We start from the raw sequence: 25,106 nt of genomic DNA, 5'->3' as shown, positions 1-25,106 counted from the left end.
CTGGCAGGTATTGCGCTTGCCAAGGCAGTCATTTGGGAAATGAAAACTTGCAAAGCAAGCAACCAGTTCAATCTGAGGTACGTGTATGCTTAATATCCTGTATCTGAAACCTGTTCTGCCCCCTCCCCCACACTTGGTGCCATTTTGCAGACTGTCTACTGAAACGTCATACTTTTCTCAGCTTAAATGTTAATAAGGCCTCATCTACACATGCAGCAGAGTAAGTTGACCCAGAATAGTACCAATTCAGATGGCAGATGGGAGAATGACAGTGCTGAATGCTTTCCCATGTAGAACAGTCCCTGCAAATAAAAACCTAGCATATTTGGAAGAGGGATGCTAGCCTAACCATTACCTTCTATGCTGTTACTATTTTTTTATTTATTTTTTACATAAGTAAAAAGTGACCTTTCCCCATCTGGCATGGTGGTGTGCCTCGAGATTTTTTTCATGAAACAAGTGTGCCTTTGCCCAAAAAAGGTTGGGAAACACTGATCTAGAGCAGTTCTTGAATTAAGCGCTGTTTGGTGCTTTTTAAAAACAAGGTTGGCAGAGCCTGCTCTAGAGAATGTGTCAAATACTGATTTTGTTAGATCCTATCCAAACTAGGCAAAAGTGCTTGGGAATAGTGTACCTTGATCGCGGGACAAATGAGGCTTGTACCAGAACTTTGATGTGTCTTGGACAAATTTGACGCTAACCTGGTTCTCTTGCTGTGAATCTGGAAGAAAAGAAAATGGAAGATAGTGTGGCTCTCCTTACAAAAGGCAGACAAGCAACAGTGTTAGGAATGGCTTTTAAAACGTGCAACATTAATACTAACACAAAACATTTTTTGCAGCCCATTAAGAGTGTTTGACATGCTTAACTTACATTATTCTTAAGTCAGGGATGGGGAACCTTTGGCCCTCCAGATACTGGCTGACTACATTTCCCATCATCCCTGACCATTGTCTGTAATGCTGGCTGAGGTTGATAGGAATTGGAGTCCACAGGTTTCCCATACCTGTCCCAAGTGACTCTTAGGACAATATTACAATGGGGAAGGGTCATAGGTAGAACACAGGCCCAAGTCCCAAGTCCAGTCTCTATTCGAAAAGATCTCAGGGGACAGGTAAGGATTCCAGACAGCTGTTGTGTGTCAGAGCCGAAAATATGGGGCTAGATGAGCCAATGGTCTGATTCAGCATAAGACAATTTCATGTCCTCATTATTCCCAAATCAATGGGGTGTGTGGCTTGTGAGGAGCACTTGAAGGAGCTGGATATGCTGTCACAGCTGTCCACGGAGGCGCAGGTCAATTCTGTATCCAGGGCAGCTGTCTACCAGCTCCACCTGGTACGCAGGCTGAGACCCTACCTGCCCGCGAACTGTCTCGCCAGAGTGGTGCATGCTCTAGTTATCTCACGCTTGGACTACTGCAACACGTTCTACGTAGGGCTACCTTTGAAGGTGACCCGGAAACTGCAATTAATCCAGAATGCGGCAGCTAGACTGGTGACTGGGAGTGGCTGCCGGGACCACATAACACCGGTTCTGAGAGATCTGCATTGGCTCCCAGTACGTTTCTGAGCACAATTCAAAGTGTTGGTGCTGACCTTTAAAGCCCTAAATGGCCTCGGTCCAGTATACCTGAAGGAGCGTCTCCACCCTCATCGTTCAGCCTGAGATCCAGCGCCGAGGGCCTTCTCGGTAGTGGCACCCACTGTGTGGAACGCCCTCCCATCAGATGTCAAAGAGATAAATAATTACCTGACATTCAGAAGACATCTTAAGGCAGCCCTGTTCAGGGAAGTTTTTAATATGTAACGCTGTACTGTTTTTAACACTGATTGGGAGTCGCCCAGAGTGGCTGGGGAAACTCAGCCAGATGGGCGGGGTATAAATAATAAATTATTATTATTATTATTATTATTATTATTATTATTATTATTATTATTATTATTATATGTTTAGCCTGGAAAGGAGGAGACTGAGAGGAGACATGAGAGCCATCTTCAAATATCTATAGGGCTGTCACATGGAGGAGGGATGGTGCTTGTTTTCTCCTGCTCTGGAGGGGAGGACTCAAATGGCTTCAAGTTGGAAGGAAGGAGATACTGACTAAACATTAAGAATAACTTTCTGACAGCAAGAGCTGCTCAGCAGTGGAATAGACTCCCTCAGGAGGTTGCAGACTTCCCCCCTTCCCCTGGAGGTTTTTAAGCAGAGCTTGGATGGCCACCTGTCATGGATGCTTCAGCTGAGATTCCTGCATTGCAGGGGGTGGACTAGATGGCCCCTGGGTCCCTTCCAACTCCAAGATGCTATGGTTCTGTTCACACAGTAGTTTATAACATTTAAAACCAACATCAACAGAACAGAATACCAAAACCTTACAAATCCCAGCCAACAGCTTTAGATGGAATGAGGAAAATGGACTAGGATTCTTGAGGTTGCTGGAGTGCCATCTTTTATTCAGTCTGGACCCCGGGTTTCAGGGCTAAGCCTCAGGGAACTTTGGTTCAAAGGAAGCCTGCTTCTCCTTACAGCTAACACCATTTGAGATCAAGGCCTCTACTGCTGAGTTAGAAAAACCAAGTGTTGGAGCCTTCCTCACAACAGAAACCATTTCAGAATGCAGGTGCGGACTGCCTGGCTAAATGCTATTCTACACAGAAAGTTGGCTTGTCAGGGAGAAGGATTCATAAGCCCTATTTACGTGTTACTCACATGTCAGGCACCAATGTGGAATTTAGCCTGACTCCTGATGTTGAATTAGTCTCTCTCAACAACTATGTGTTGTTGCATGCAGTTGTGTGGAAAGAAAACCCCACGGGAAAGCTGCTACTCTACATGATTGGGGCGGCTGATTCTGATCGCGTGAAGCCCCTACACACAAGCAGCAGCTCACACACTGGGCTTTTTTTACACAACGCATGGCTGTTGAAAGATGATGTCAGGAGTGAGCCTAGAAGCCAACTTCACACTTAACCCCCTGCAGGTGAGTAACACATGAGCAGGGCTTGACGGATAGCCTTCAACCTGACGCACATGGCATTTTTTCACAGGTGGGAGCATTCAAAACACACGGCCCCCACCTGCATCCGGAACTGGTGCAGTCCAGGGAATGAGGACCACCTCAGTGTCCTACATCCAAATTACTTACTGAGATACTGAAGGGAGCTGCAGAGCAACTAAGAGCTGGAAGCAGAGGGTGGGCATTTAGGAAGCCACAGCAAGGGATTAAAAATGAGACAATGGAGCCAAACGCCACACCAAATACCTGCTCTAAGAACGGAGCTGTTAGCTGGGCCAGGTGTGTTGCCATCAGGTACGCCAGGTGCAAATGTGACATGGTGAGCGGAGCCAGGGCTACGGCCAGGCGGTGAGCTCCTCTCCCAGTTCCTGGCTGCCGGTATGTGGTGCTTTTCAGGCAGCGGGGGCTGCTGTGGCTCGCAGAGCGGTTCCCGTTCGGAGAGGCTGCTCTCGGCGCCCGTGTAGTAGGCTGTCGCAATGGGGAAGGCCGGGGTTGGAGAGCTCTGCATGTCCGCGAAACCATAGCCAGGGGCTGGCGGCTGGACACTGATTGGGTAGGGCCCGAGAGAGGGGCTGCTGTTGGGGCACCGGAGAAGGGGGCTCCCCTCAGCCTCGTTTCTCTCACAGTGCAGCTGCCCATTGTAGGCTGCTGGGATCTGAGGTGAGGCTGGGGCACTGGACACAGTTCTGCAGCCGGGAGGAGGCTGGCTGTAGCAAGGGACCCGTAAGCTGCTCCTCAGGGCCGGTCTCTCCATGACGGGGCTTAGCTGAGGCCGTGAGGCTCCCTCAGCAGATGATTCACAGGAGACTGTCGTGGCCTGGAGGCTAGAGCTCTCTGAACCGTTCTGGTGTGGCTGGTCCTCTGCTGGGACGCCATGTTTGGCTGTGGGTGAGGGGGTGATGTGTGGAGGGCTGGAAGAACAGTGGGTGCGGGGGCACAGCTGTGGTGCTTGGAGGCCTGGTCTCAGAGAAGTCCCATTAGCCTGTGGGCGGAAAGTGGGGAGGTGTGTGAAGGCCTGCATTGGGGTGAGCATCTGTGTGGGGCTGCTTGAAGATGCCATCTTCTCTGGGCCTCTTTTCCAGCCAGGAGAAGCCAGCTCTTCGGGGCTCAGCCGCAGCACGTTCTCAGGAGGGCTGGTGGCCTTGTTGCTGTGCTTGAAGGTGCCAGGGCTGTGAGAGAGAAAGCATATCATTAATAAATCTTGACAATAGCATCTAGCATGCCCAGAAAAAGATGTCCATGCTGGCAAGCAGGGGAAAAGCCGCAGCCGCTCAAACTGGTAGTTGGGTGGGAGGGACCCAAGTGTATCCAAGGGCCACAGATTACTATTAGGGCTCATCCACGCTTCCGCTTGTCCTGATCTCTTGGCAGGGGTCTGAGAGGTTCTTCTTTTGTCTGCCACTTTCCCCGGAAAAACCCCATGTTTTCCACTGAGTCAGAACAAACGTCAGTCAGATTTTCTGCAGATTGATGTTTGTTTTGATTCAGTAGTAAACTGCAGGGGGTCCAGGGAAAGCAGAAGGGTGAAAGGAAAACCTCTCTTACCCATGCCTAGAAATCACAGGGCAAACAGAAGGAAACAAGTGGCAAAGGGGAGTGTGGAGAAGCCCTTATTCGAGTTTGGTACTGCCTTTGCCCAGTGAGGATCGCCAAGGTGGCTTTTTTGGGGGGGGGGATTACAGCCTTTCACATAATGCACACAAGATTGACGGGCCCACAGTATTGTTTGACTGGCTCAGCTGAGCAGCCACCTCAGTGATTGCACAGTTCTTCTGTCCCATTGCCTAGAGGCAGTTCTGAACTTCTCAGGAGTTGGCAAGTTGTTGCTGACACGCGTGCAATAATAAGAGTTAACCAGAAACATTAATACCCATTGACCAATAGCTACAATAATAAAAACCAATCAACAAAACAGCTGTCAGACTTATTTAGAGTGCATGTGCAAAATGTGGAGTTCTGAGGCTTTAACTCTTCTCCTACTCACCTGTCACCTGTCACACCCAGGAGAAGAGTCCTGCACCTGCTGCTTTTGTGTTTTAAGTGTCGTTTGCTAGTCTCACGAATGGCATCTTGCTAAGTTTGGTCTTCAGCTTGAGCACCTTGTTTTTCAGAGCCAGGTTGATAGCCCAGGTGCTCTGCTTGAGCCGCCTGACAACATGCCCTGGCCACACACAGACAGCACTGCCACAGTGGCTGCCAGTTGCAAGGGAATACTAGACTGTCTTTTAGGGAACATTCCTGACCTTTTCACCAAGGAACCCCTGATATGATTCAAAAAATCTGATATGTTTTCTGGAACACAGTTCAAACAATGGCTCTATAGGTAAAGTTAATCGCTCTACAGGATAATGATTGACAGCTGGCTTTGACTTTGAAATAGGACAGAAAGATTACTTTAGAAAGAGCCACAGGTAGGAAATGTGTGCTGGCTTCTCTGTGGTGCACCCACCTGTCACTGCTGAATACTGGACTGCTGGTGTGGAAGGAAGTGGGAGAGCCAGAGATGTCTGCACAGTGAGCCCGTACCTCCTGACGATGCTGCGGAAGGGAGATGGGACCGTCATGCCAGGCCATCATGCCATCCCTGCAGTCTTGCAGCTCTGTGGAAAGGAAAGGAGAGGAAATGCAGACGGTCTGTTGGAATACCACAAAGCCATCCCGACACATTCATAGGGAACGGGTCCCAGATTCCAGGGCCTTGGGCACAATGATAGCTTTTCATAGGATCTCTCCTGCATAGGCATTGTGGCAACAAAAGCCCAGCATTTGATAGCTGCCTCTGCTCTTGCACGGAACCCCTTAGATATGTTTAGTAGTACGGAGTAGTGGTTAGAATGCCGGGCTCATGGGCATCCGGGGAAGGGGAGAAAGGAGCCAGTTGCTGAGAACTGGGGAGATTATGGCTCACCTTTCAACTCAAAAATGAAAGCCAGCAGCAAAGGGTCCACAATCTGTCCAGCAACACCTGGAGGGCCACAGGTTCCCTGTCCCTGCACTAAGGGAACTCTGGACGTTCACCCTTGCCCTTTTCCTAGCACAAAGAACTACACCCCTGGTTCCTCTCTAGCCACGTGATACAGCACCCATAACTGCTGAACCTGAAATCCTTGGCGAGGGGTGGGAACCCTTGGCTATGAATGCCCAGGATGCCTCCTACGCTGGCTTGGAAATGGCACCCCTCCCTGAGAGTCACACTCACCACGCTGCCTTTCCACAGGTGCTGGCAGGAGGAATTCGTCGCTGCTCTCTGGGGGCTCATAGCCCTGCTTCCTGGTTGGTGGATACAGGGGGCTGGTTGGCGAAATGGAGTGGGGAGACCCAGAGTATCCAGAGACAAGGCAGGCCTTGGCTGGGCCCCGGCCGTAGGCGTAGGATGGCCCTGGAGGGTAAGGGGGGCCATAGCGGGGGTAAGGAAACGCCTCGGCATTCTCCTCCATCACTTTGGACCTCTGGTGGGCTGGGTAAGCGTGACCTATGTGCCCTGCCACCATCTTGGGCTCAAAGCTAAAGGCTTGGTGTTGCCCATGGGGCACATGGTGGTGCCCATAGGTAGCGGGCATTAGAAGTGGCACAGGCTGCCCTTCCCGGTGGAGCGGGTGATGAAGCAGCGGCGGCCTTGCGTTTTCCACCCCCCACAGATCAGGGTCCCGGTCCAGGCGCAGGCTGTAGAAGGCAGCCGTGGGCAACCTTGCCTCTTCCCGAGCCATCTCTTGGCAATCTTGGCAGGGGCATAAGAAAGTGGGTGGGTCCTCCAAGATGAGCAGCTCCTCATGCTCCCGCCGGCTGGGGCTGTGAGGCGACAGTGGCTCATGGCCGAAGGGGTAGGCGTGGGGCTGTATGCCCTCGGACAGGGAGCGGAACACCCGCCGTTTCTCTTCGTACCCCTCGGGATGCGCGTGAGAGGGCCCGCCATTATAGAGGGGCTGCCGCCGCTCCAGAGTGCCATCTGGTCTGTAGTAGGCCACGTTGTGAGGCCTCTCAGGGCTGTGGGAGTGGTACCCAAGGCGGCAGGAACAATGGCGGGCCAGGCCAGAGCGCTGCGCTTGGTAGGAAAAGTGGATTCCTGGCTGACCGATGTCTGAGAGCTCATCTTCCAAAATGGCCGTTTCTCTCTCTTTGGTAGGAGAAGGGGAAAGGGCATGGGGACAGCTCCCTTCACTCGGCTGCCGAGGCTGGACACCAAAGCCCCCCAAGAGCCGGTCCAGCTCCTCCTTCTCGGCAGCTGTGGGCTGTGGCCTGGACGGTGGCGTGGTCTCGTCCGCCTTCTCGGTCAGCAGGGAGGAGTGTCCCGAGTCGCTGCTGATGGACAGGAAGCGCCCACCTTGCTGCGGAGGGGACTCAGGTCCGCTGGGGCTGCCATTGGTGGTGGTGGAGGAGAAGCTACTCAGGTCACCTTTCTTCTTGATCCGGGCATAAAGGCTTCCATCAAGAGGACCCCGGGTGTGCAAGACATCTGCAAAGGACAAGTGAAGCAACTACTCAGGGAAGGCTGTGGGTGATGCAGAGCAGTAGGTGAGATTGGCATTCACACGGCACATGAGTCTCCCCAGTCAATGGCTTGCGCCTGTGTGCCTGGAACACGTTTGTCCAGGTGCCTCATGCTCTATGCTCATGTTTTAGACTGGGGATGGGTAACTTTTACATCGGGGTGGGGAACCTTTTTGGCTCTGTGGGCCAGATTCTTATCAGGATCTAGCCTTGCAGGCCAAATTTGACAGGTGGGTAGGGCTGCACACCAAGTAACTGGGCGCTTCAAAGTTCTGCATTCAGAACTTCAAAGCACCACACTCAGCTCAGGCATCAGGTGTGTGAGCAAGTTCCCCATGGGGCTCTCCCTTGCACATCAGATCCAGATTTTGGCTCAACAGCCCATCAGCTGATGGGCAGAAAAGACAAAGTCTGCTTTCCCTTGCCAGTGCACCCTCAGGAGCACACTTTAAGGTTTCTGATGGTGCATTGGCAGTAGCATCTTCACCTGCCTCACACCCGATAACATCACCTATGGAATCTATATTTTTGACAGCTCTTGCCTTCTTTTCTCCAGACGGTGGACTGGGGACCAGAAGCATATTCTACTGCATGAACTGACCACCCTCAAGAACAACCTTGCACCTTTAAAAACTTGGCCCCATCTACGTACCTCAGAAAAGCATGATTCAAGTAGTGAAATATATATTGTGACTATGAGTTTGTTCTCCAGTTTCTCAAGTAATTAAAAAACTTTTTTTAAAAGGAGGTTTGTTTATTTAATTGGGCAAAGTGTGTATAAATGAGAAAGCCTACATGTGTTTCTTTAAAACAGTGACAAAAAGGCGAGCAAGCACACTTGAGGTGCAAAGAGTGGAGCAATGACTGGCTAGTGGCTGTTTGTTGTACAAGTTATGGAACCAGATTCCTTCGATGATGAAGAACCTGCTTTCTTAAAATCCTTTTATTTATTTTTTACCGCTGTATCATTAAAATATATCACAGCAATTTATAACAAGATCAAAACATATATTAAATCTAAAAAATTAAAAACAAGTTAAAAGTAAAAAAATAAAAAATAAACACCAAGCCTATCTTCATCCCTAAAACTGGGATGAAAGCCTTTTGTGGGCTGCATCCGACTGTTATTTCTGGTAATTAGGTTTTCTAGGTTCCTTTATTTTCCTTTCAAAATCCTGGAAAACCAATTTGGCCAGAAGCTACAGTGAGTCAAAAGAAATATATATGAATATTGCAGAAAGCAAAGCCTCTCTCTGAAATCACCTTCACCTCTCTTAAAAACTTCTGTCTCTCTTCTGCCATAGCTTTGGTTTAATGAACATGGCTGAACTAGAATCAGGCCTTGTCCAGTATGTGTATGGGGTACAGTATGTCCACTGGGGCCTGTAAAGGGTGCATTTCTTCCTCATATATACACCTTTCTGGGAGGCCATTACTCATCCATCCATTGATCCAACTCATCATTATACTTTATTTTCCAAATTTATGGCACTCTTTCTCCACAAACACACACATTGCAGAAGATGGCCTCCTTTCTCTAAATATCAGCTCCTGCTGGGAAGGAGGAAGGAGTTTTATTCCATCCTGTTGACGTTTTTCTGGCATTTGAGGCAGACGTGCCACAACTATTAAATTCCCATTTGCTTACTCCCTTCGGTATTTTATTTATTTTAGTTCTTAACGAGTTTACTTTAAGTGGATGTTAGGAGGAAACTGTAATCAGGGTTGACTGCGTAAAAACCAGCTGCTGGGATTACAGCTCCCAGGGGCAAAAAAGTCACTTTAGTCCAGATGTGTCTGTGCTGGGGAGGAGCCCCATCATCCTGTCCAGACTGGGGTTTCAAACTCTGAAACACCAAATTTCTTTAAAAATCAAGGGAGAACTTTGAGCTCCGCTCATCTACTCAAAGTGCAACCAATGCAGGAAGTTAAGATGGGCTGATTGAATTGCAGCACACAGCTCAGACTTGAAAGAAGCCTTAGGGCCAACAGCAGAAAGCTGCTTGAAGCATCCTTGTGAAAACAAAAACTAATCTCAATACTGTCCACTTTTAGGTATAAGCAGAGTGTATGGTGCTTAGATATAAGCATGTCTGAGTCACATCTTATGGGCATTAATCCTATGTGATTTCAACTATATGCATTTGGCTGCAGCTCCACTCCAGGATCCCTTCCAGAGTTTTTCTTCTGGCTGTGACGGATCTGCCTTCATCTCTCAGACCACCTTCCTCCTCCTCCCTTCCACAGGCGGAGTGAGGGGAGGCAGTGGAGACACCAAGAAGGTCTCACCACAAAGCTCTTCCACGCTCCTCCGTGGCCCTGCCTTGTCAGCCAGCAGCCAACCAGAAGAAGGCAATTTTGCCTATACAGTCATACCTCGGGTTGAATGTGCTTTGGGTTGAGCACGTTCAAGTTGCACTCCATAGCAACCCGGAAGTAACAGAGCGCGTTACTTCCGGGTTTCACCACTCGCGCATGCGCAGCCGCTCAAAATGACATCACACGCATGCGCAGAAGTGGCAAAACATGACCCGCGCAAGCACAGACGTGCTGTCGCTTGTTACGTTTGCTTCAGGATGCAAACGGGGCTCCGGAACGGATCCTGTTCGCATTCCAAGGTACCACTGTATATGCACACTACCCTAGGAACATAACCCCAGTGCATGATGTGACTCAACTGTACATCCTCAAATACAACAGCAAAATTCGGTTGTAGGAATTGCAGAAAACACACACGCATACACAGTCTTGCCCAAGTAGCGTGGCAATAAGGGTGTAAGTCCTAGGAAGAGGCTGCAGGAATGTCTTTGTTGGAAGCCGCCCAGAGCGGCTGGGGAAACCCAGCCAGATGGGCGGGGAACAAATAATAAATTATTATTATTATTATTATTATTATTATTATTATTATTATTATTATTATTATTCCCTGTGTACCTTCCAGGCTGTCCTCATGGTGCAGGTTGAAGTTTTCATAGGAGTCCCAGCGCACTATGGGATTGGAGATGTTGTAATCTACTGCAACAGCAGCGTTGTTCCTGTAGGTCTCGCGGCCTGGGGAAAGAGACAGGAAGCGCCAGAGAACCTCAGCATTAGAAGGATTAAGTGCATTCAAGATAACGTATGGAATGGATAGCATATTCCAATGGCTGCACACCAGTCAGCAGAGTTATAAAAGGATTGTGGATGTTCATATTTACTTAATTGTATAACCTAGGATTTTCTGCAACAGGCTCAAGCATGACTAACAACGTTTTTAAAAAGCCTAATCTGTGGGGGTTTTTACAAACAGGATTCCCATGTTTCTGTCACTCTGCCCAAGATGGGCCTATGAGGAAAGATCTAGTCAAGCCCCCATGTAAGGAGTGCATTTCTTCATTTTCTACTATGTCAGTTAATGGTTACCTTTCACTGCAACGGGAAAAATAAAACACTATCATTGGGAATGACATTGAAGTAAAGGTAAAAATCTGGCCTGATGGAACTGAGAGCTGCAGATGGAGCACGAGAGAAAAGATACAGAACTGTGGCGTAGTTCATGGTACTGCAGCCATATCCCTCCAACTCTGTCATCCACCCACCTTTAATTTTCTCGGGGCTGGAAGAGAAGACAAACTCCACACTTGCTTCAAATGGGAACCGTTCATCTAGGGAAGGAAAACAGAGAGATGAGGTGAATAGCCTGACTGTTGCGCCTGGGCTCTTAGAAGGCATCACATGCCATGTTCACGCAAACACTGGCTTTAGTCTGAAATGCACTTGCAACCCCCTTCACCTATAACCTGAGGTTGTTCTCAAGGTGCGTTCTGTAGTGGAACCTTGCAGAACTAGACGCTAGGAGAGCCGCATGTTCAGCAAAATCTTGGCCTACAACTTAAGGCTGAATTCAGTTTCTGAATGCTTCCTTCAAATAAAAAACTCCTTCGTGGAGATAAATAACACACCAGGGAGAAAAGGTTCTGGCCTCCTCTCTCCCCCTCCCCCCAATGTCCATGTGCAGCACATTTTTCACTTGCAGGGACAGTTTAAAAATGTGACTCCTTCTCTTTTAAGTCCTAAGTGGTACAGCCTGGGATGGACTCTACCGTGGAATTTTGCTGAACATGCAAACCGTCCTTGGTCTGCTGCAGCAAGCATATGAAGAGATTTTGTGGCAAGAAATAGGTTCTTGTCTACAAAAACTCATGCTGAAATAAATTAACCTTACCAGACTTTGAGTAGACCTGGGGAAATTAATGAACAAGACTAAGTTGGGTCCATTGATTTCAACAGGTCAGCTCTGAGTTGAATGCCACCCTTTCGCTTTGATTTCTTGTTGCCCAAGGATTAGGCCTCTTGCTCTCACCTCTCCAGGCTTCATCCAACTCATCTTTACCAAACCACAGTTGGGTGCTGTGGATGGTGCAGGTGTGGAACTGGACCCGGAAGACAACATCACGCTCGGTGCCCTGGAGCTGCTTGTGGTAACATTTCACCTAAGAAAAAGGAGGGGAAATGAACATAATAATCACTCGAGGCCCAGCTCTCCCAGCTGGCAAGCAGGCTTCTGCTGCTACCCACCATACACAGCTGTCTGGGCATGCTCAAACATTCACATACACCAAGCCCACAGATTTTGTACACATTTGCTGTGGCACCATTATTTTCATGGTCAAGGAACATTGACGGAAAGTATTTGAGTTGATTCAGAATATAGGAAGATCCTGCTGGATGAGGCCAATGGCCCTTCCAGTCCAGCATCCTGGTCACACAGGTGCCTGGGGGAAGCCCGCATCCAGACTGAAGATGCTGGATGATGAGCTCTCTAGAGATCCAGTAGCAATTATATGATGCAGAAACTTATTTTGTCTTCAGCCAGACTGGAAGAAAACTGAAACTCTAAGAGTGTGGGAAACAGATGAAGTGATAAATCGGCTGACTACAGTTAACAAGGCTGTCAGCGTTTCCTGGGAGTGTTGAAAATTGCTTGAGAAAGAGATGAAAAGAAGACAAGGTCGCAACCAGAAAAGAATGGCTGATGAAGATGCTGGACTATGCCGAAATGGCAAAATTGACCAGGAGAATCAGAGACCAGGACAAGAAGAAGTTCAGGAAAGAATGGGAAAAATTTATAGCTTATAAGAGAACATTGTAAACAACTAAAAACCTTGGCAGGATTAGAGTAATACTTGTAAAAGACAAAATATAATGGAAAAGTTAATAACAGATTGGGGGGGGGAGAGAGAGGATAAGTTGAATAAAAAGGGATTGACAATGAAAACCAGAGAAAGGCGGAGGGAAGTCAAGGGATTCGGAGAATCCTAAATGTGATTGAAATGTTTAAATTGAAATTTGTTATGTAAAATTTAAAAAAATTAAAAATTAAGGGCAATTGCTTGAGATCGAGCCATCGCTACTCAGGGTACTCCCCACGCTTCCTCTCCACTCCCCCTACCTCAGTCATCTCCAGTCAAACAGATTTCATAATTTTTGGAGACATTATTTTAAAATATGTAAACCTGCTGACCACAGGCAAAAGTGAGGTGAGCCACCTCTGAGTCACCTTCTCTGGGAAAAACAGAGGCAGAGTGGATCATTTGTTTGTTTTAAATAATGATGTCAGAATCTCCACAGGGGTATCCAGTGGGGTGGCCTCCAGTTGTTAGACTCCAACTTCCACCAGCCCCAGTCAACATGGCAAATGGTCAGGGATGATGGGAGTTGTAGTCCAATAATATATGGAAGCCACCAATCTCACCACCCCTTATGTAACAGCATGTTCTACATTTACAAGGAAGAGAGCATACTTGGGATCTCTTTACCAGCTACGGCATAATTGAGTCTTAATTCTTCCTTAAGAATATAAAGAAGCGCCTTGCTGGATCAGAGCTCCACCAAGCCCAGCCTCCCCACCTTACATCCAGCACTCACCAGGACATCCCCTTTCAAGAGCAAGGCTGGCTCCAGACTGATGCAGAGCTTCTGAGTTGCACCAGAACCATGAAGACTGCTGTAAGACAGGAAGAAACAGAAGGACAGCTGGGATGGAAGCTACAAGGAGATTGGCCCTTATCTATGAAGAATTCGGAGGGTGACCTAGGCATTTGCCCGAGGCAGAACCCACTCATACTCACTAGATCCCAGACGTGTACACCAGCTGCATGGACTGGTAGATCTTCAAGAAGGGTTGATAACCTGGAAGAGAAAAGATGAGAACGTAAGAGAAGCCTAGTGGGTCAGGCCAACAAACTCAATTCCTAAGGAAAGTTGGGCATGTGTATATAATTTGGTGACTCTACTGATTTTCAGTTCTAGGACCAGTACTAACAATTCCACACCTACACCATGTGGAATCTTCTTATTCACAAGGCCTTACATAGGTCAAATGTGCATCAGGACCAGCTTTCCTGCCTAAACAAAGAGTTCATTCTAGAACCTCATTTCATGCACATGGGGTACACACTCAGATCAGAATATATTGGAGAGCATACCATAATTAGCACAATAACATGGGGCTTGTGTTCTAATTCTGAGATTGTGGGTACTCCTTGAATTGTGACCCCCTTGAATGGTTGCCTAGTTCACTGGCAGATGACCTAGCCCTGTATACACACTCACATTTTCTCCTTTGTTTGTGTCCTAACACACGCTTAGGGACATAAGAGCCCTGCTGGTGATAAAAGCATCATGTTTTCAACAGCAGCCAGTCAGATACCTCTGGGAATTCTTCAAACAGGGCACAAAGGCAACCCAACATGGGGTTCTCATTTGGGCAGCCTAACTAAGAGTCATTGACAGGTGTCCCTTCCATAGATTTGTCTCAGATTAAAAGCCATCTAAACCCATGCCCCCTCCCCCACATCTGGTGGCAGTTGTCAGAGCTGCTTGAAGATCCTAGCTCACAGAGGATCACGCTAGCCAGCGATCATTAAGTAAAAGTCTTTATTGAGTTACAGTTTCCATTCTCACGCTGCTGCGCGCAACTCTACGTCTAGTAGCTAGATCGGCGAAGCTCCGTCTGAGTCTCCGCCCCGTGTGCACCAACTTAATATCCTAGCCCGGCTCCACCTTTTCCGCCTGACTGTCCTCCTCTGGGTCCCTCTACCCCCCGGGGTCTCTTCCTTCCGGGATTCTTCTGACGCTGACCCCCCGGACCCTCCTGTCTCCTTGCGCCGGGCTTTAGGACCTGGCTCCCTTTCCGGGCTGCTTACTGCGCCACCTTCCTCTGCATTTGAACTTGGCGCGCGCGCCCAACCTTCCACTTTCCGCTTAACCGTTTCTTCGCTCCCCGATGGAGGTGTGGCCACTCCTGACTCGTGCCCTCCCTCCTGTGGTGAGCTGCCAGCGCTTGCCCCCTGGCTCCTTTCCTCTTCCCTGCTCTCTGGCGGTGACACTGGTCCCGATTTCCAACTGCTCTCCTCTGAGTCCCCTCTGGCTCTATCTTCCTGGGGTGCCCCCCTAGACTCCCCCCTTGCCCTGGCCACTGGTGCTCCTTTCTGTGAATCCTCTGATTCACTGGAAAGACTCGGAGATCTCGGGTCGTCGTCATCACTCATCTTTTCTTCTGCCTCCTCCCCTTCGCTCTCTGTTTCCTCCCTTGCCCTTGCCTCTGCTCCTAAACCCCTGACATCCATCCCCCCCTCGAAGCCCCCCATTCCCCCCTCCCCTCCTTCCGGTGCTGGGGCTGGGTGCTGCTGTTGCAAAGGGACGAACGTCGGATATCGTTCGCTTCCCGTGGCGGGTCTCCATCTGAAGTCTCCCGGGTCTTCCTCCCTGCTCTCGTCGACGACGGTCACCTCCGCTTCCATCTCTGTGCCGCCGTGCTCGAAACCAGGGTCGTCCCCGAAAATGTCCATGTCCGTCTCTCCCTCACTTCCTCCTGGCGGCGTTGCTCGTCCTGAGCATTCCAGCCACTTTCTGCGGAACTGCTCCTCTGGCCTATCGTCCCACCAATACGAGGGTTCTGATGCAGATCCCGAGGGTGACCCCTCCGGGGAACGGACGTCTCGTGTCGGGTCCTCGTCCGAGTCGAACCCCCGGAACGTGCTGGCCGAAAGCGTGGGCGTGAAAAGCCAGTCGTCGAAAAAGTCTGCTGGCATAGGTCTATGTGGGAAGAGGGCATGAAACTCGTCTTTGAGCAGAGGTTCGTCCAAGGCGTAGCCCGGCACCCAGCTGTTCGCACTGGCCGGGGTGCCCTCCTTGGCGAGAAAGTATTCTACCCCCTCTTCCCCCCATCTGGAGTCCAAAATCTCCGTGACTTCGTTGATGCGCTCCTTCTGTGCCACTCCCGCGTGCCCTGTTCTGTCTCTGACCGGACTCGGCGCCGTTCCGGGTTCCTGGAACCTGTGCGGTGCCTTGTAGGGAGTGAGCACCGATCTGTGGAATACCGGATGCATTCTGGAACCCTCCGGAAGTGCCAGTCTGAAAGCTACCGGGTTGACTTGCTCTTCGACTTGGTAGGGCCCCAGTTGTTTATGCCCTAGTTTCTTCTTGGCCAACGACCTGGCCGGCACTGCGTGGGCTGCTAACCAGACCCAGTCTCCCACGTGGAGCTCTTCGCCAACCCTTCTGTGTTTGTCCGCTTGTACCTTGTATGCGTGCTTGGCCAGCTCCAGGTGGCGCCTCAGCTGATCGTGGACTTCCTGCAGCTCCGACGCGAACGCATCTGCTGTCTGCGGCTCCCCCTCCCCCATCCTTTCCAGTCCCGGGAAGGTTCTGGGGTGCCTCCCGTTGTTGGCGAAGAACGGCGTGACCCCCGTGGACACGTGCTTCGTGTTGTTGTAGGCGAACTCGGCAAGCGGCAGGTAATCCACCCACGTCGCAGGCTGTTGATTTGCATAACATCTCAGGTACTGCTGCATGATGGCATTGACCCGCTCCGCTTGCCCGTTGGTCTGCGGGTGTCTCGCCGACGCCAGGTTGATCTTGACGTTCAGGAAGCCCATCAGCTTCTGCCAGAAATTCGAGATGAACTGCCGCCCCCGGTCGGACAGAATAGACCGTGGCAGACCGTGAACCTTGAACACGTGGTCTATGAACAGTTTGGCGGTTTGCTCCGCCGTGGCCACCTTAGCACACGGAATGAAATGTGCCATCTTGGAAAACAGGTCCACCACCACCAGCACTGCCGTCTTGCCCCTCGAGCTGGGCAGATCCGTGACAAAGTCCAGGGCCACCCTTTCCCAAGGTTCGACCGGAGTTTGCAGCGGTTCCAACAGTCCGGCCGGTGGTCTGTGCACTGGCTTGGCCCTCTGGCAGGTGTCACACCTCGCCACGTAGTCTGCGACCTCCCCTCTCATTCCAGGCCACCAGAAATCCCGGGCTACTAATTCCACCGTCTTCTCCTTGCCGAAGTGCCCGGCAGTGGGCGCGTCGTGCAGCTGCTGCAGCACCTTGGCGCGAAGGTCGTCTCCCGGCACGTAGATGGCCCCTTTACGGATGAGCAAACCATCTCGTAGCTGGAAACCGTCGGCCGCTGCCTTGCCCCTTTGCACCTCTGCCATCTTTGCTTGCGCGAAGGAGTCATCCTGCAACGCTCGTCGCACCGCCTCCAGGTCCACGGTTGCCGCGGCGCACGCCCACACTGTTGGTGCGAAGATGTGCATGGCGGCTGCTGGCGTTGCGTCCTCCAGATACTGCGGCTTACGGGAGAGAGCGTCCGCCATGATGTTGGTGTCCCCCGGGACATACTCTATGCGGAAGTCGAAGTTCGCAAAGAACTCAGCCCAACGTATCTGCCTTTGGTTTAGGAACTGTGCCGTGCGCCAGTGCTCCAGATTCTTGTGGTCCGTGCAAACCTGCACCGTGTGCTTGGCGCCGATCAGGAAGTGCCTCCACGCTTTGAACGCTGCATGAATGGCCAGCAACTCCCTGTCCCAGATGGTGTAGTTCTGCTCGGACTTGCTGAGCTTCCTGGAGTAAAACGCTCCCGGTCGCCACACCCCCTGCGGGTCCTTTTGCAGCAGGACCGCCCCCACGGCTCTGTCCGAGGCGTCTGTCTCCACCCTCATCGGCCTGCTGGGGTTGACGTGAAGCAGCTGCTCTTCCGACGCGAAGAGACGCTTGAGTGCCTGAAAGGACTGCTCCGCCTGCTCTGTCCAAACGAACTTCTTTTTCTTGGAGCTAAGCGTGTCTGTGATGGCCGCTGTCTGCATAGCGAAGCCCTTGATAAACTTGCGATAGAAGTTCGCAAAGCCGACAAACCGTTGGACCTCCTTCCGGTTGCGTGGACTCTTCCAATCCAATACCGCTCGAACCTTGGCGCTGTCCATGGCGAGCCCCTTGTCAGACAACTTGTAGCCCAGAAAATCCACCTCCGTCACGTCAAATTGGCACTTCTCCAGCTTGGCGTAGAGCCTATGTTGCTTTAGCCTGCTCAGCACTTCCTTGACGTGTCCGTCATGCTCCTGCTGCGATTCCGAAAAGATCAGGATGTCATCTAAGAAACAGACGCACGTCTTGTAGAGAAGTCCCGCCAACACGTGATGCATGAAAGCTTGAAAAACGTGGGAGCCATTTTGCAATCCAAAAGGCATAACTCTATATTCGTAGGTACCCAGTGGCGTGAACATGGCCGTCTTCCACTCATCTCCCTCCCGCATGCGAATGAGGTTGTACGCCCCTCGCAGGTCTAACTTGGTGAACACTTTTCCCTTGCGTACCTTTGCGAGGAGGTCGTCGATTCGGGGCATGGGGAAGTCCGATGGCTTGGTCCCATTGTTTAAAATGCGATAGTCCACTACCAGTCTTTTTTGGGGCGTGTCTCGCTTTTTAACAAAGAATACAGGACTGCCCCCCGCTGCCTTGGACTCTCGGATGAAACCGCGCTCCAAATTATGATCTATGAACTCTTTGAGTTCCTGCAGTTCGTCCTCTGACATGGAATACAGTTTCCCTTTAGGCAGCACCGCCCCCGGCAGCAGGTCAATTTTGCAGTCATATGGTCTGTGAGGGGGTAGCCTGTCTGCCTCCTTCTCGCAGAAAACTTCCAAAAATTCTGCGTACTTGTGGGGAATCGCTTGCAGCGTGCCTAGCAGCAGCTGTGACTCCTCTTCCTCTCCTTCCTGCCGGGGCACGATGCAGTGTTCAGCACAAAAGGAAGAGCCGAAGATCAGCTGCCTCTGGTACCAAGCCAGCGTTGGGCTGTGCTTGTCCAGCCAACTCATTCCCAATACAATGGGCGTATCCGATAGTTGAGTGACCTTGAAGCTGATGATTTCTTTGTGATTCCCAAGTCGCATCGCCATCGGTGGCGTCTGCTTCACCACTTGCCCCCCTAGCAACTCCCTGCCATCCACCGTGACAACCTGCAGGGGCAGTGTGGCCGGCAGCAACTGTATAGCGTGTTTGTCGACAAAGTCCTGCCCTATAAAGTCCGCATTGCTGCCCGAGTCAACTGTGATTGGCACGTCCATGGTGATTCCATTGGGCAGCTGGAGAGATGCAGTGAGTCTCACTACTGGTTTGGGCGGGAGGGGGTTCACGGGCTGTAAAATCTCTGGGGACTGCGTCACTAACACGTCTGGCTGGGCCCCAGGGCCTCTTCCTCCAGCCAGACTGCGTCGTTTCCCTGCTGTGGTCCTCCTTGCTGCGTTGCTGCAGTCACCATTGCTGAGGCTGCAGTGAGCTTGTGGAGCCTCTGGGGACACTCTTTCGCCATATGCCCTGGCTCCTCACAGACGTAACACTTCCTGTTCCCTCTAGGAGGCTTCGCTTTCACTGCTGCCGGTGCTAGGGCTCTGGTTGCTGACTGAGCCCTTGCACCTCCAACCTCCATAGGTTCCACTCCTCCTCCTGGCGGAGGCGTGGATTGCGCACGCGCTGCTTCTCTGGGAAGGAAGGAGGAGCCCCTGGCTGGTTCGCGCCCTCCACGCCCTTCGTCCCTGCTCCACGGACGTTCTTCCAGCCGCACCCCCACTGCCAGTGCCCTCTGAACGACCTCCTGGGTGGTCCGGGGTCTCTCCCCCCTCGCGATCTCATCTTTAATCGAGCTGTGCAGCCCCTCCCAAAAGAGGTCTCTTACAGGGGCCGAATCTCTGTCCCATTCCAGGGCACTGACCAAAGCGAAAAAGCGGGCATGGTACTGCCTCACGCTGGCCCTCCCTTGCCTTAGTCCATGCACCTCCTTCCGGGCAAGATCCACGTCAATGCTTGATAAAAAACACCCATCCATCGCTTTAATAAAGGCATCCGCATTTTGGAGCGCCGGATCCTTATCTCTCCATAAATTGCGCAGCCATGCTTTAGCATCCCCATGCAAATGGGACATGATGAATCCCACTTTCTCTTGCTCATCTCTAAAGTCTTTATTCAGCAGTTGCAGTGCGCACAGTACGTCTGCTCTAAAGTTGGGATACTGTTGCAGGTTCCCATCGAAGTGAGAGACCAGACCGCCTGTTCGTCTCGCCAACCCAATTCCCTCCTGCCTGGGTGTCTGCTTTGTCAGCACGTCTAACCTGACCTGGAGATCCCTGCAGGCGGCAGCTGCCTCCTCCTCTCTCTTCCTGGATGCGAGAGCCTTGGCATTCAGTTGTGACACTGCTTTTCTGAGTTCCTCTATCTGCTGCTCAGCCGTCATGTCGTCTGCCGTTCGTGAGCTCGCTAGTAGGCACCTGCTTCTCTCCCCTCCTCGAGGCTGTAGATGCCCACAATTACGTGACGGAGCTTACTGTCAGAGCTGCTTGAAGATCCTAGCTCACAGAGGATCACGCTAGCCAGCGATCATTAAGTAAAAGTCTTTATTGAGTTACAGTTTCCATTCTCACGCTGCTGCGCGCAACTCTACGTCTAGTAGCTAGATCGGCGAAGCTCCGTCTGAGTCTCCGCCCCGTGTGCACCAACTTAATATCCTAGCCCGGCTCCACCTTTTCCGCCTGACTGTCCTCCTCTGGGTCCCTCTACCCCCCGGGGTCTCTTCCTTCCGGGATTCTTCTGACGCTGACCCCCCGGACCCTCCTGTCTCCTTGCGCCGGGCTTTAGGACCTGGCTCCCTTTCCGGGCTGCTTACTGCGCCACCTTCCTCTGCATTTGAACTTGGCGCGCGCGCCCAACCTTCCACTTTCCGCTTAACCGTTTCTTCGCTCCCCGATGGAGGTGTGGCCACTCCTGACTCGTGCCCTCCCTCCTGTGGTGAGCTGCCAGCGCTTGCCCCCTGGCTCCTTTCCTCTTCCCTGCTCTCTGGCGGTGACACTGGTCCCGATTTCCAACTGCTCTCCTCTGAGTCCCCTCTGGCTCTATCTTCCTGGGGTGCCCCCCTAGACTCCCCCCTTGCCCTGGCCACTGGTGCTCCTTTCTGTGAATCCTCTGATTCACTGGAAAGACTCGGAGATCTCGGGTCGTCGTCATCACTCATCTTTTCTTCTGCCTCCTCCCCTTCGCTCTCTGTTTCCTCCCTTGCCCTTGCCTCTGCTCCTGACAGCAGTGAATTCCCTAACTTTATTATAGTGTATTGGTCTCTTTACTGGGCTTTAAGTGCCATTGTTTAGGTAGCCCCCCACCCGCAAAAGGGAGCTTTCAACACAATTAGAAAACCCCAAGTACAAAGAAATCTTTTTTGGGGGGGACCCTAAAAGGCGAGGGATAAAACAGCCCACCAGTGAAGTCATGGAGCATGCCCAGCAGGCACAGACTGTTGACAGCTTTTGCAGGGTGAGGTGGGGTGGGGAGGCAGACAAAGGGAATGGGAAAAGGAACCGTGTGTGTGTGTCACACTGCAACATTTTGTTGCAGGTCCCACACATGAAGAATTGTCGATCAACGTGATATGATAGCCATGTTCAAATATATAAAAGGATGTCATATAGAGGAGGGAGAAAGGTTGTTTTCTGCTGCTCCAGAGAAGCGGACACGGAGCAATGGATCCAAACTAGAAGAAAGAAGATTCCACCTAAACATTAGGAAGAACTTCCTGGCAGTAAGAGCTGTTTGACAGTGGAATTTGCTGCCAAGGAGTGTGGTGGAGTCTCCTTCTTTGGAGGTCTTTAAGCAGAGGCTTGACAACCATATGTCAGGAGTGCTCTGATGGTGTTTCCTGCTTGGCAGGGGGTTGGACTCAATGGCCCTTGTGGTCTCTTCCAACTCTAGGATTCTATGATTCTATGAACGTAAATGAGCAACTTCAAGGTTTAGTGTTATGAGAGAAAGCGAAAAACCTCCCTATTTGTGCTCTCCGTGCTATTCTCAATTTTATAAAACCCTACCAGGTCAGTTCCCCTCTCTCCCTCTTGCTTTTTCTCACCCTTTTGGTCACTCTTGTTTGACCTGAAATAGTGCTATGCACAAATGCGTGCAAGAACAGACGGGAGGTGCAAGCAGGCTTTTAAGCCATGCCCATGTCGGTCTTGCATTTGAATGGACATCACCTGCAGCACTTACCTCCTCCAGCCCCAAAGGTAGGGATGGCTGGGAGAAGAACATGGTGCAGAAACAGGGTATTGCTGTTCATCTTGATTGTGCCTGAGAGTAGCCCACTAAAATACTGGATATACCTGTCCACAGGGAAAAGAGAGAAGGGTCAGCCACAAGCTCTTAGGCTTACCAACAGGATTCCAGGAGAAATTCTGGGTCTCAAACCTACCTCCTCCTTTACCCCATAGCCTCTAAACTCCCTGTTTCATAACAGCAGCCAAGAGCCCCAATAGGCGGGAAGTCCCTATCTGTGTCCTACCACATCTGACAGCCCACGGGGTGGGAAGTGTCCCAAAGAAGAAAACATCTCCACAATTAGAAAATCAGCATCTTGGGGAGAAAAGCTGGCTAGAATCCAGCTCCCCAATGTCTAGTTACCTATGTATGCTTTTGTATGTATATGGGGGGAAATTCACTTGTACCAGGTGGTAATTCAGATGATTCAGTTGGCTTTGACAGCTCCAAAGCCTCCAGGCTTTATCAGGCTAACAGGAGGTTTACAACTAGCCCCCTGAATCACTGCCACTCTTCCATCTTCACTCTCCATCTCCACATCTCTCCAACACAGCGTAGCAGCTACTACACCTGTCCAGATGACCAGGTCTGCTTGGTGGGAGCACAACAGCTATGCAGCCCCTGTTAACTGCAGGTGCACTGGGAGTGGGCTGTCCTGAGGGATGGGCAAATCTATCACTTTTGGTTTCTCTGTTTCTCATTTTTCCATTCTTAAGTTCAAGTCTCCACATCAGGAAATCCATTTTTAAATCCTCATGAAAATGCATAAGCATTTTAATACAAATTTCTCCTAATACACATTTTTGTATGCAATTTTGCCTATCATACACATTTTAGCAAAGCAATTTACCCAAATATAATGCATTTTTATGCTATTTTTACTAGTATATGCATTTTTATGCAGAGTTTACTCTAGTATATGCATTTTTAAAAACAGATTACACAGGGCTCATCCACACTTCCACTTGTCCCATGCCTCGCAAGCACGGGTCCAAGCCGCTTTCTGATGGTCCCGTACAATCTAGGCAAACGTCCGAGCACTTATGCCTTTGCCCTGCTACTTTCCCCTAGAAAATCTGCTCTTTGGTGCTAAATCGGAACAAACAACAACTGTGGAAAAGCAGATTGCTGTTTGTTCCGATTCAGCATTAAACCACAGCTTTCCCCAGTAGAAAGCAATGGGGCAATTTAAAGTATGGATGAGCCCTTAGCTGGAGAACTGGACTGCAAAATTCGGAGAAGTGCAACTTTTCAAAGACGGCTTGTTTCAGTTTGTGGCTTGTTCCAGAAAGTGCAAACCAGGTAGATTTGTCTTTAAATGTGAACTGAACTGAACTTTTCCTTTGTTCCGAGCTATTGCACCTGACACTACCAGCACCTTTTCTCTCCCTGAGGATCTTGTGGATTTGTGAGAGTAGAAGGGCACGCTGGATAGCCAGAATGGTCTTCGGGCACAAGGGCTTCATATCTGGTGCAACATGCACACAAACACATCCACCCCATTTCTGTGTTTTCCTAAAGTTTCTCACAGCACACCCCTGCAACGCCTTGCCATGATGCGTTTCCCACCCATCCTGCAGCTTATTTCACATGCATGACAGCAGAGGAAGAGGGGAAAGTGGGGTAGGGGTGGGGGTGAAGCTGCAGGCCTCACCTCTTCTGGGAGGGTTGCAGAGAAGCAGCCACCTTGTCCTCGCAGAACTTGCGCATGGTCAGTGTGCTGAGGGCCTGGTCTGCACTGAAGAAGGAAGAAAGGAAAGAGGCCAGTGGGTGCCTGCACGTCTCTGTCTTGAGCTGAAGACAGAAGCCAAGTAGAGTTACAGGCTACCACACACAACTACAGCCCCCTCCCCACATTGCTTGGTACCTTGCAGAGATTTTGCTGTAGTACATGTAGGCTGCTACGATCACGCCGGTCTTGCCCTTATTGCCCTGGCACAAAGAGGGAGAAGGAGAGAGAGAGAGAGAGAGAGAGAGAGAGAGAGAGAGAGAGAAGGCATTAAACACTGGAGCTAGGAACATAAAATGCAGCAGCACCATCAGCCTAGGAGTGCAAGAAGTTTCCCAAAAAACTATGGGAACCAACTCAGAGGCCAGGGGAGAGACAGAGGAATGACTGTGAGAACCCACAGATCATGACTTGCAGAAGTCAAAAGCCCTTTCCCAAGCCTCTGGTGTCTTTGCAGTCCCCTCTGTCTCCGCCATCCACAGCCACTTCCCCTAAATGCCCATCTATAATGGCCAGGAAAATTAGGGCATTTCCCTCTGCACCTTGCAGTGAAGCACAACCACATGCTGTGGGTCTGAGTTCAGCCAGGTCTCCATGGCTTTGCAGATGGAGCAGATTTTGTCCAAAGGTGGGGCGTGGAGGTCTGGCCAGCCAAAGTCTTGCACCTGTGCCGGGAAGGAGAGAGAAGCATAGGCATTAAGGAGGCACATGCGTATACGAAGGCAGAACAAATGGAACCAGAGCCAAGAGAGTCAGAGTGTATTTTATTTTTTACTACAGAACAATGGGAAAGAGCATCTGCTTTGCATGCGGGTGGTCCCAGGTTCAATCCCCAGCATCTGGGAAAGACTCTGGTCTGTAACCCTGGAGAGCCATTACTGGGCAGTAGTGGACAGTGGAGTGGCATCACACATTTGACCTCCAGGAGGAGAGTTGTTGCGGTGCCAGTGCACTGGCAGAGCCAATCCAGTGGTATTGCACCACGTTGACCTCACTGCCACCTTGTTCCTCCTCTTCCTCCTCCAATCCCACTAAAAAGCAGCAGCAGTGCCCCACCACAACATCTGCTACCTCAGTCAATGCAGAAAATAGCTGGACCAACACTCTGACTCAGCACAAGGCAGCTTCTTACGTTCCCTATATCCTGCTACTGGAAACCCAAGTTTAATTATGAAAATGTATGTGCAAATCAAACAAATCTGTAGCTTACCCTTCACACAGCTACAATTCCTAGCACCCTTAACAAACTAAAGTTCCTAGGATTATTTGGGGGGAGTCATGTGCCTTAAATGTGCGATTTGCATACAGCCAAAAGTGACGGCTGCAAGCTTGACTCACTGTCTGTTTACCTTGTGTTTAGAAAGGCACAGACAGTTATTTTGCAAGTTTCCATCGTGAGAATTTTCGAGACCCACCACCACAAAACTCTGTCTCCAGGTCAATCTAAGCATTTGAGGCCCAACCCTTCTCTCC

At 50.6% G+C, this 25,106-nt stretch overlaps 1 protein-coding gene across 9 annotated transcripts in view; it reads right to left on the bottom strand.

Moving 5' to 3' along the window:
- TNS2 (tensin 2) overlaps positions 1-25,106 on the bottom strand; it is a 125,580-nt gene that overhangs the window by 11,011 nt on the left and 89,463 nt on the right. For all 9 annotated transcript variants that reach the window (XM_083486080.1, XM_083486086.1, XM_083486082.1 and 6 more), the window contains 13 exons: positions 24,176-24,298; positions 23,772-23,836; positions 23,559-23,642; positions 21,857-21,969; positions 13,618-13,678; positions 13,415-13,493; positions 11,850-11,979; positions 11,086-11,151; positions 10,442-10,558; positions 6,219-7,472; positions 5,469-5,619; positions 3,266-4,188; positions 635-721 (listed from right to left, as the gene is read on the bottom strand). In XM_083486080.1, coding sequence (XP_083342206.1) covers positions 635-721; positions 3,266-4,188; positions 5,469-5,619; positions 6,219-7,472; positions 10,442-10,558; positions 11,086-11,151; positions 11,850-11,979; positions 13,415-13,493; positions 13,618-13,678; positions 21,857-21,969; positions 23,559-23,642; positions 23,772-23,836; positions 24,176-24,298 — 3,253 coding nt within the window. The remainder of the gene's footprint in view (positions 1-634; positions 722-3,265; positions 4,189-5,468; positions 5,620-6,218; positions 7,473-10,441; positions 10,559-11,085; positions 11,152-11,849; positions 11,980-13,414; positions 13,494-13,617; positions 13,679-21,856; positions 21,970-23,558; positions 23,643-23,771; positions 23,837-24,175; positions 24,299-25,106) is intronic.

Source organism: Podarcis liolepis (genome assembly GCF_965112155.1).
Source record: "Podarcis liolepis genome assembly, chromosome: 2".
Taxonomy (NCBI): Eukaryota; Metazoa; Chordata; class Lepidosauria; order Squamata; family Lacertidae; genus Podarcis; species Podarcis liolepis.
This window is presented reverse-complemented; position numbering and strand designations above follow the sequence as displayed.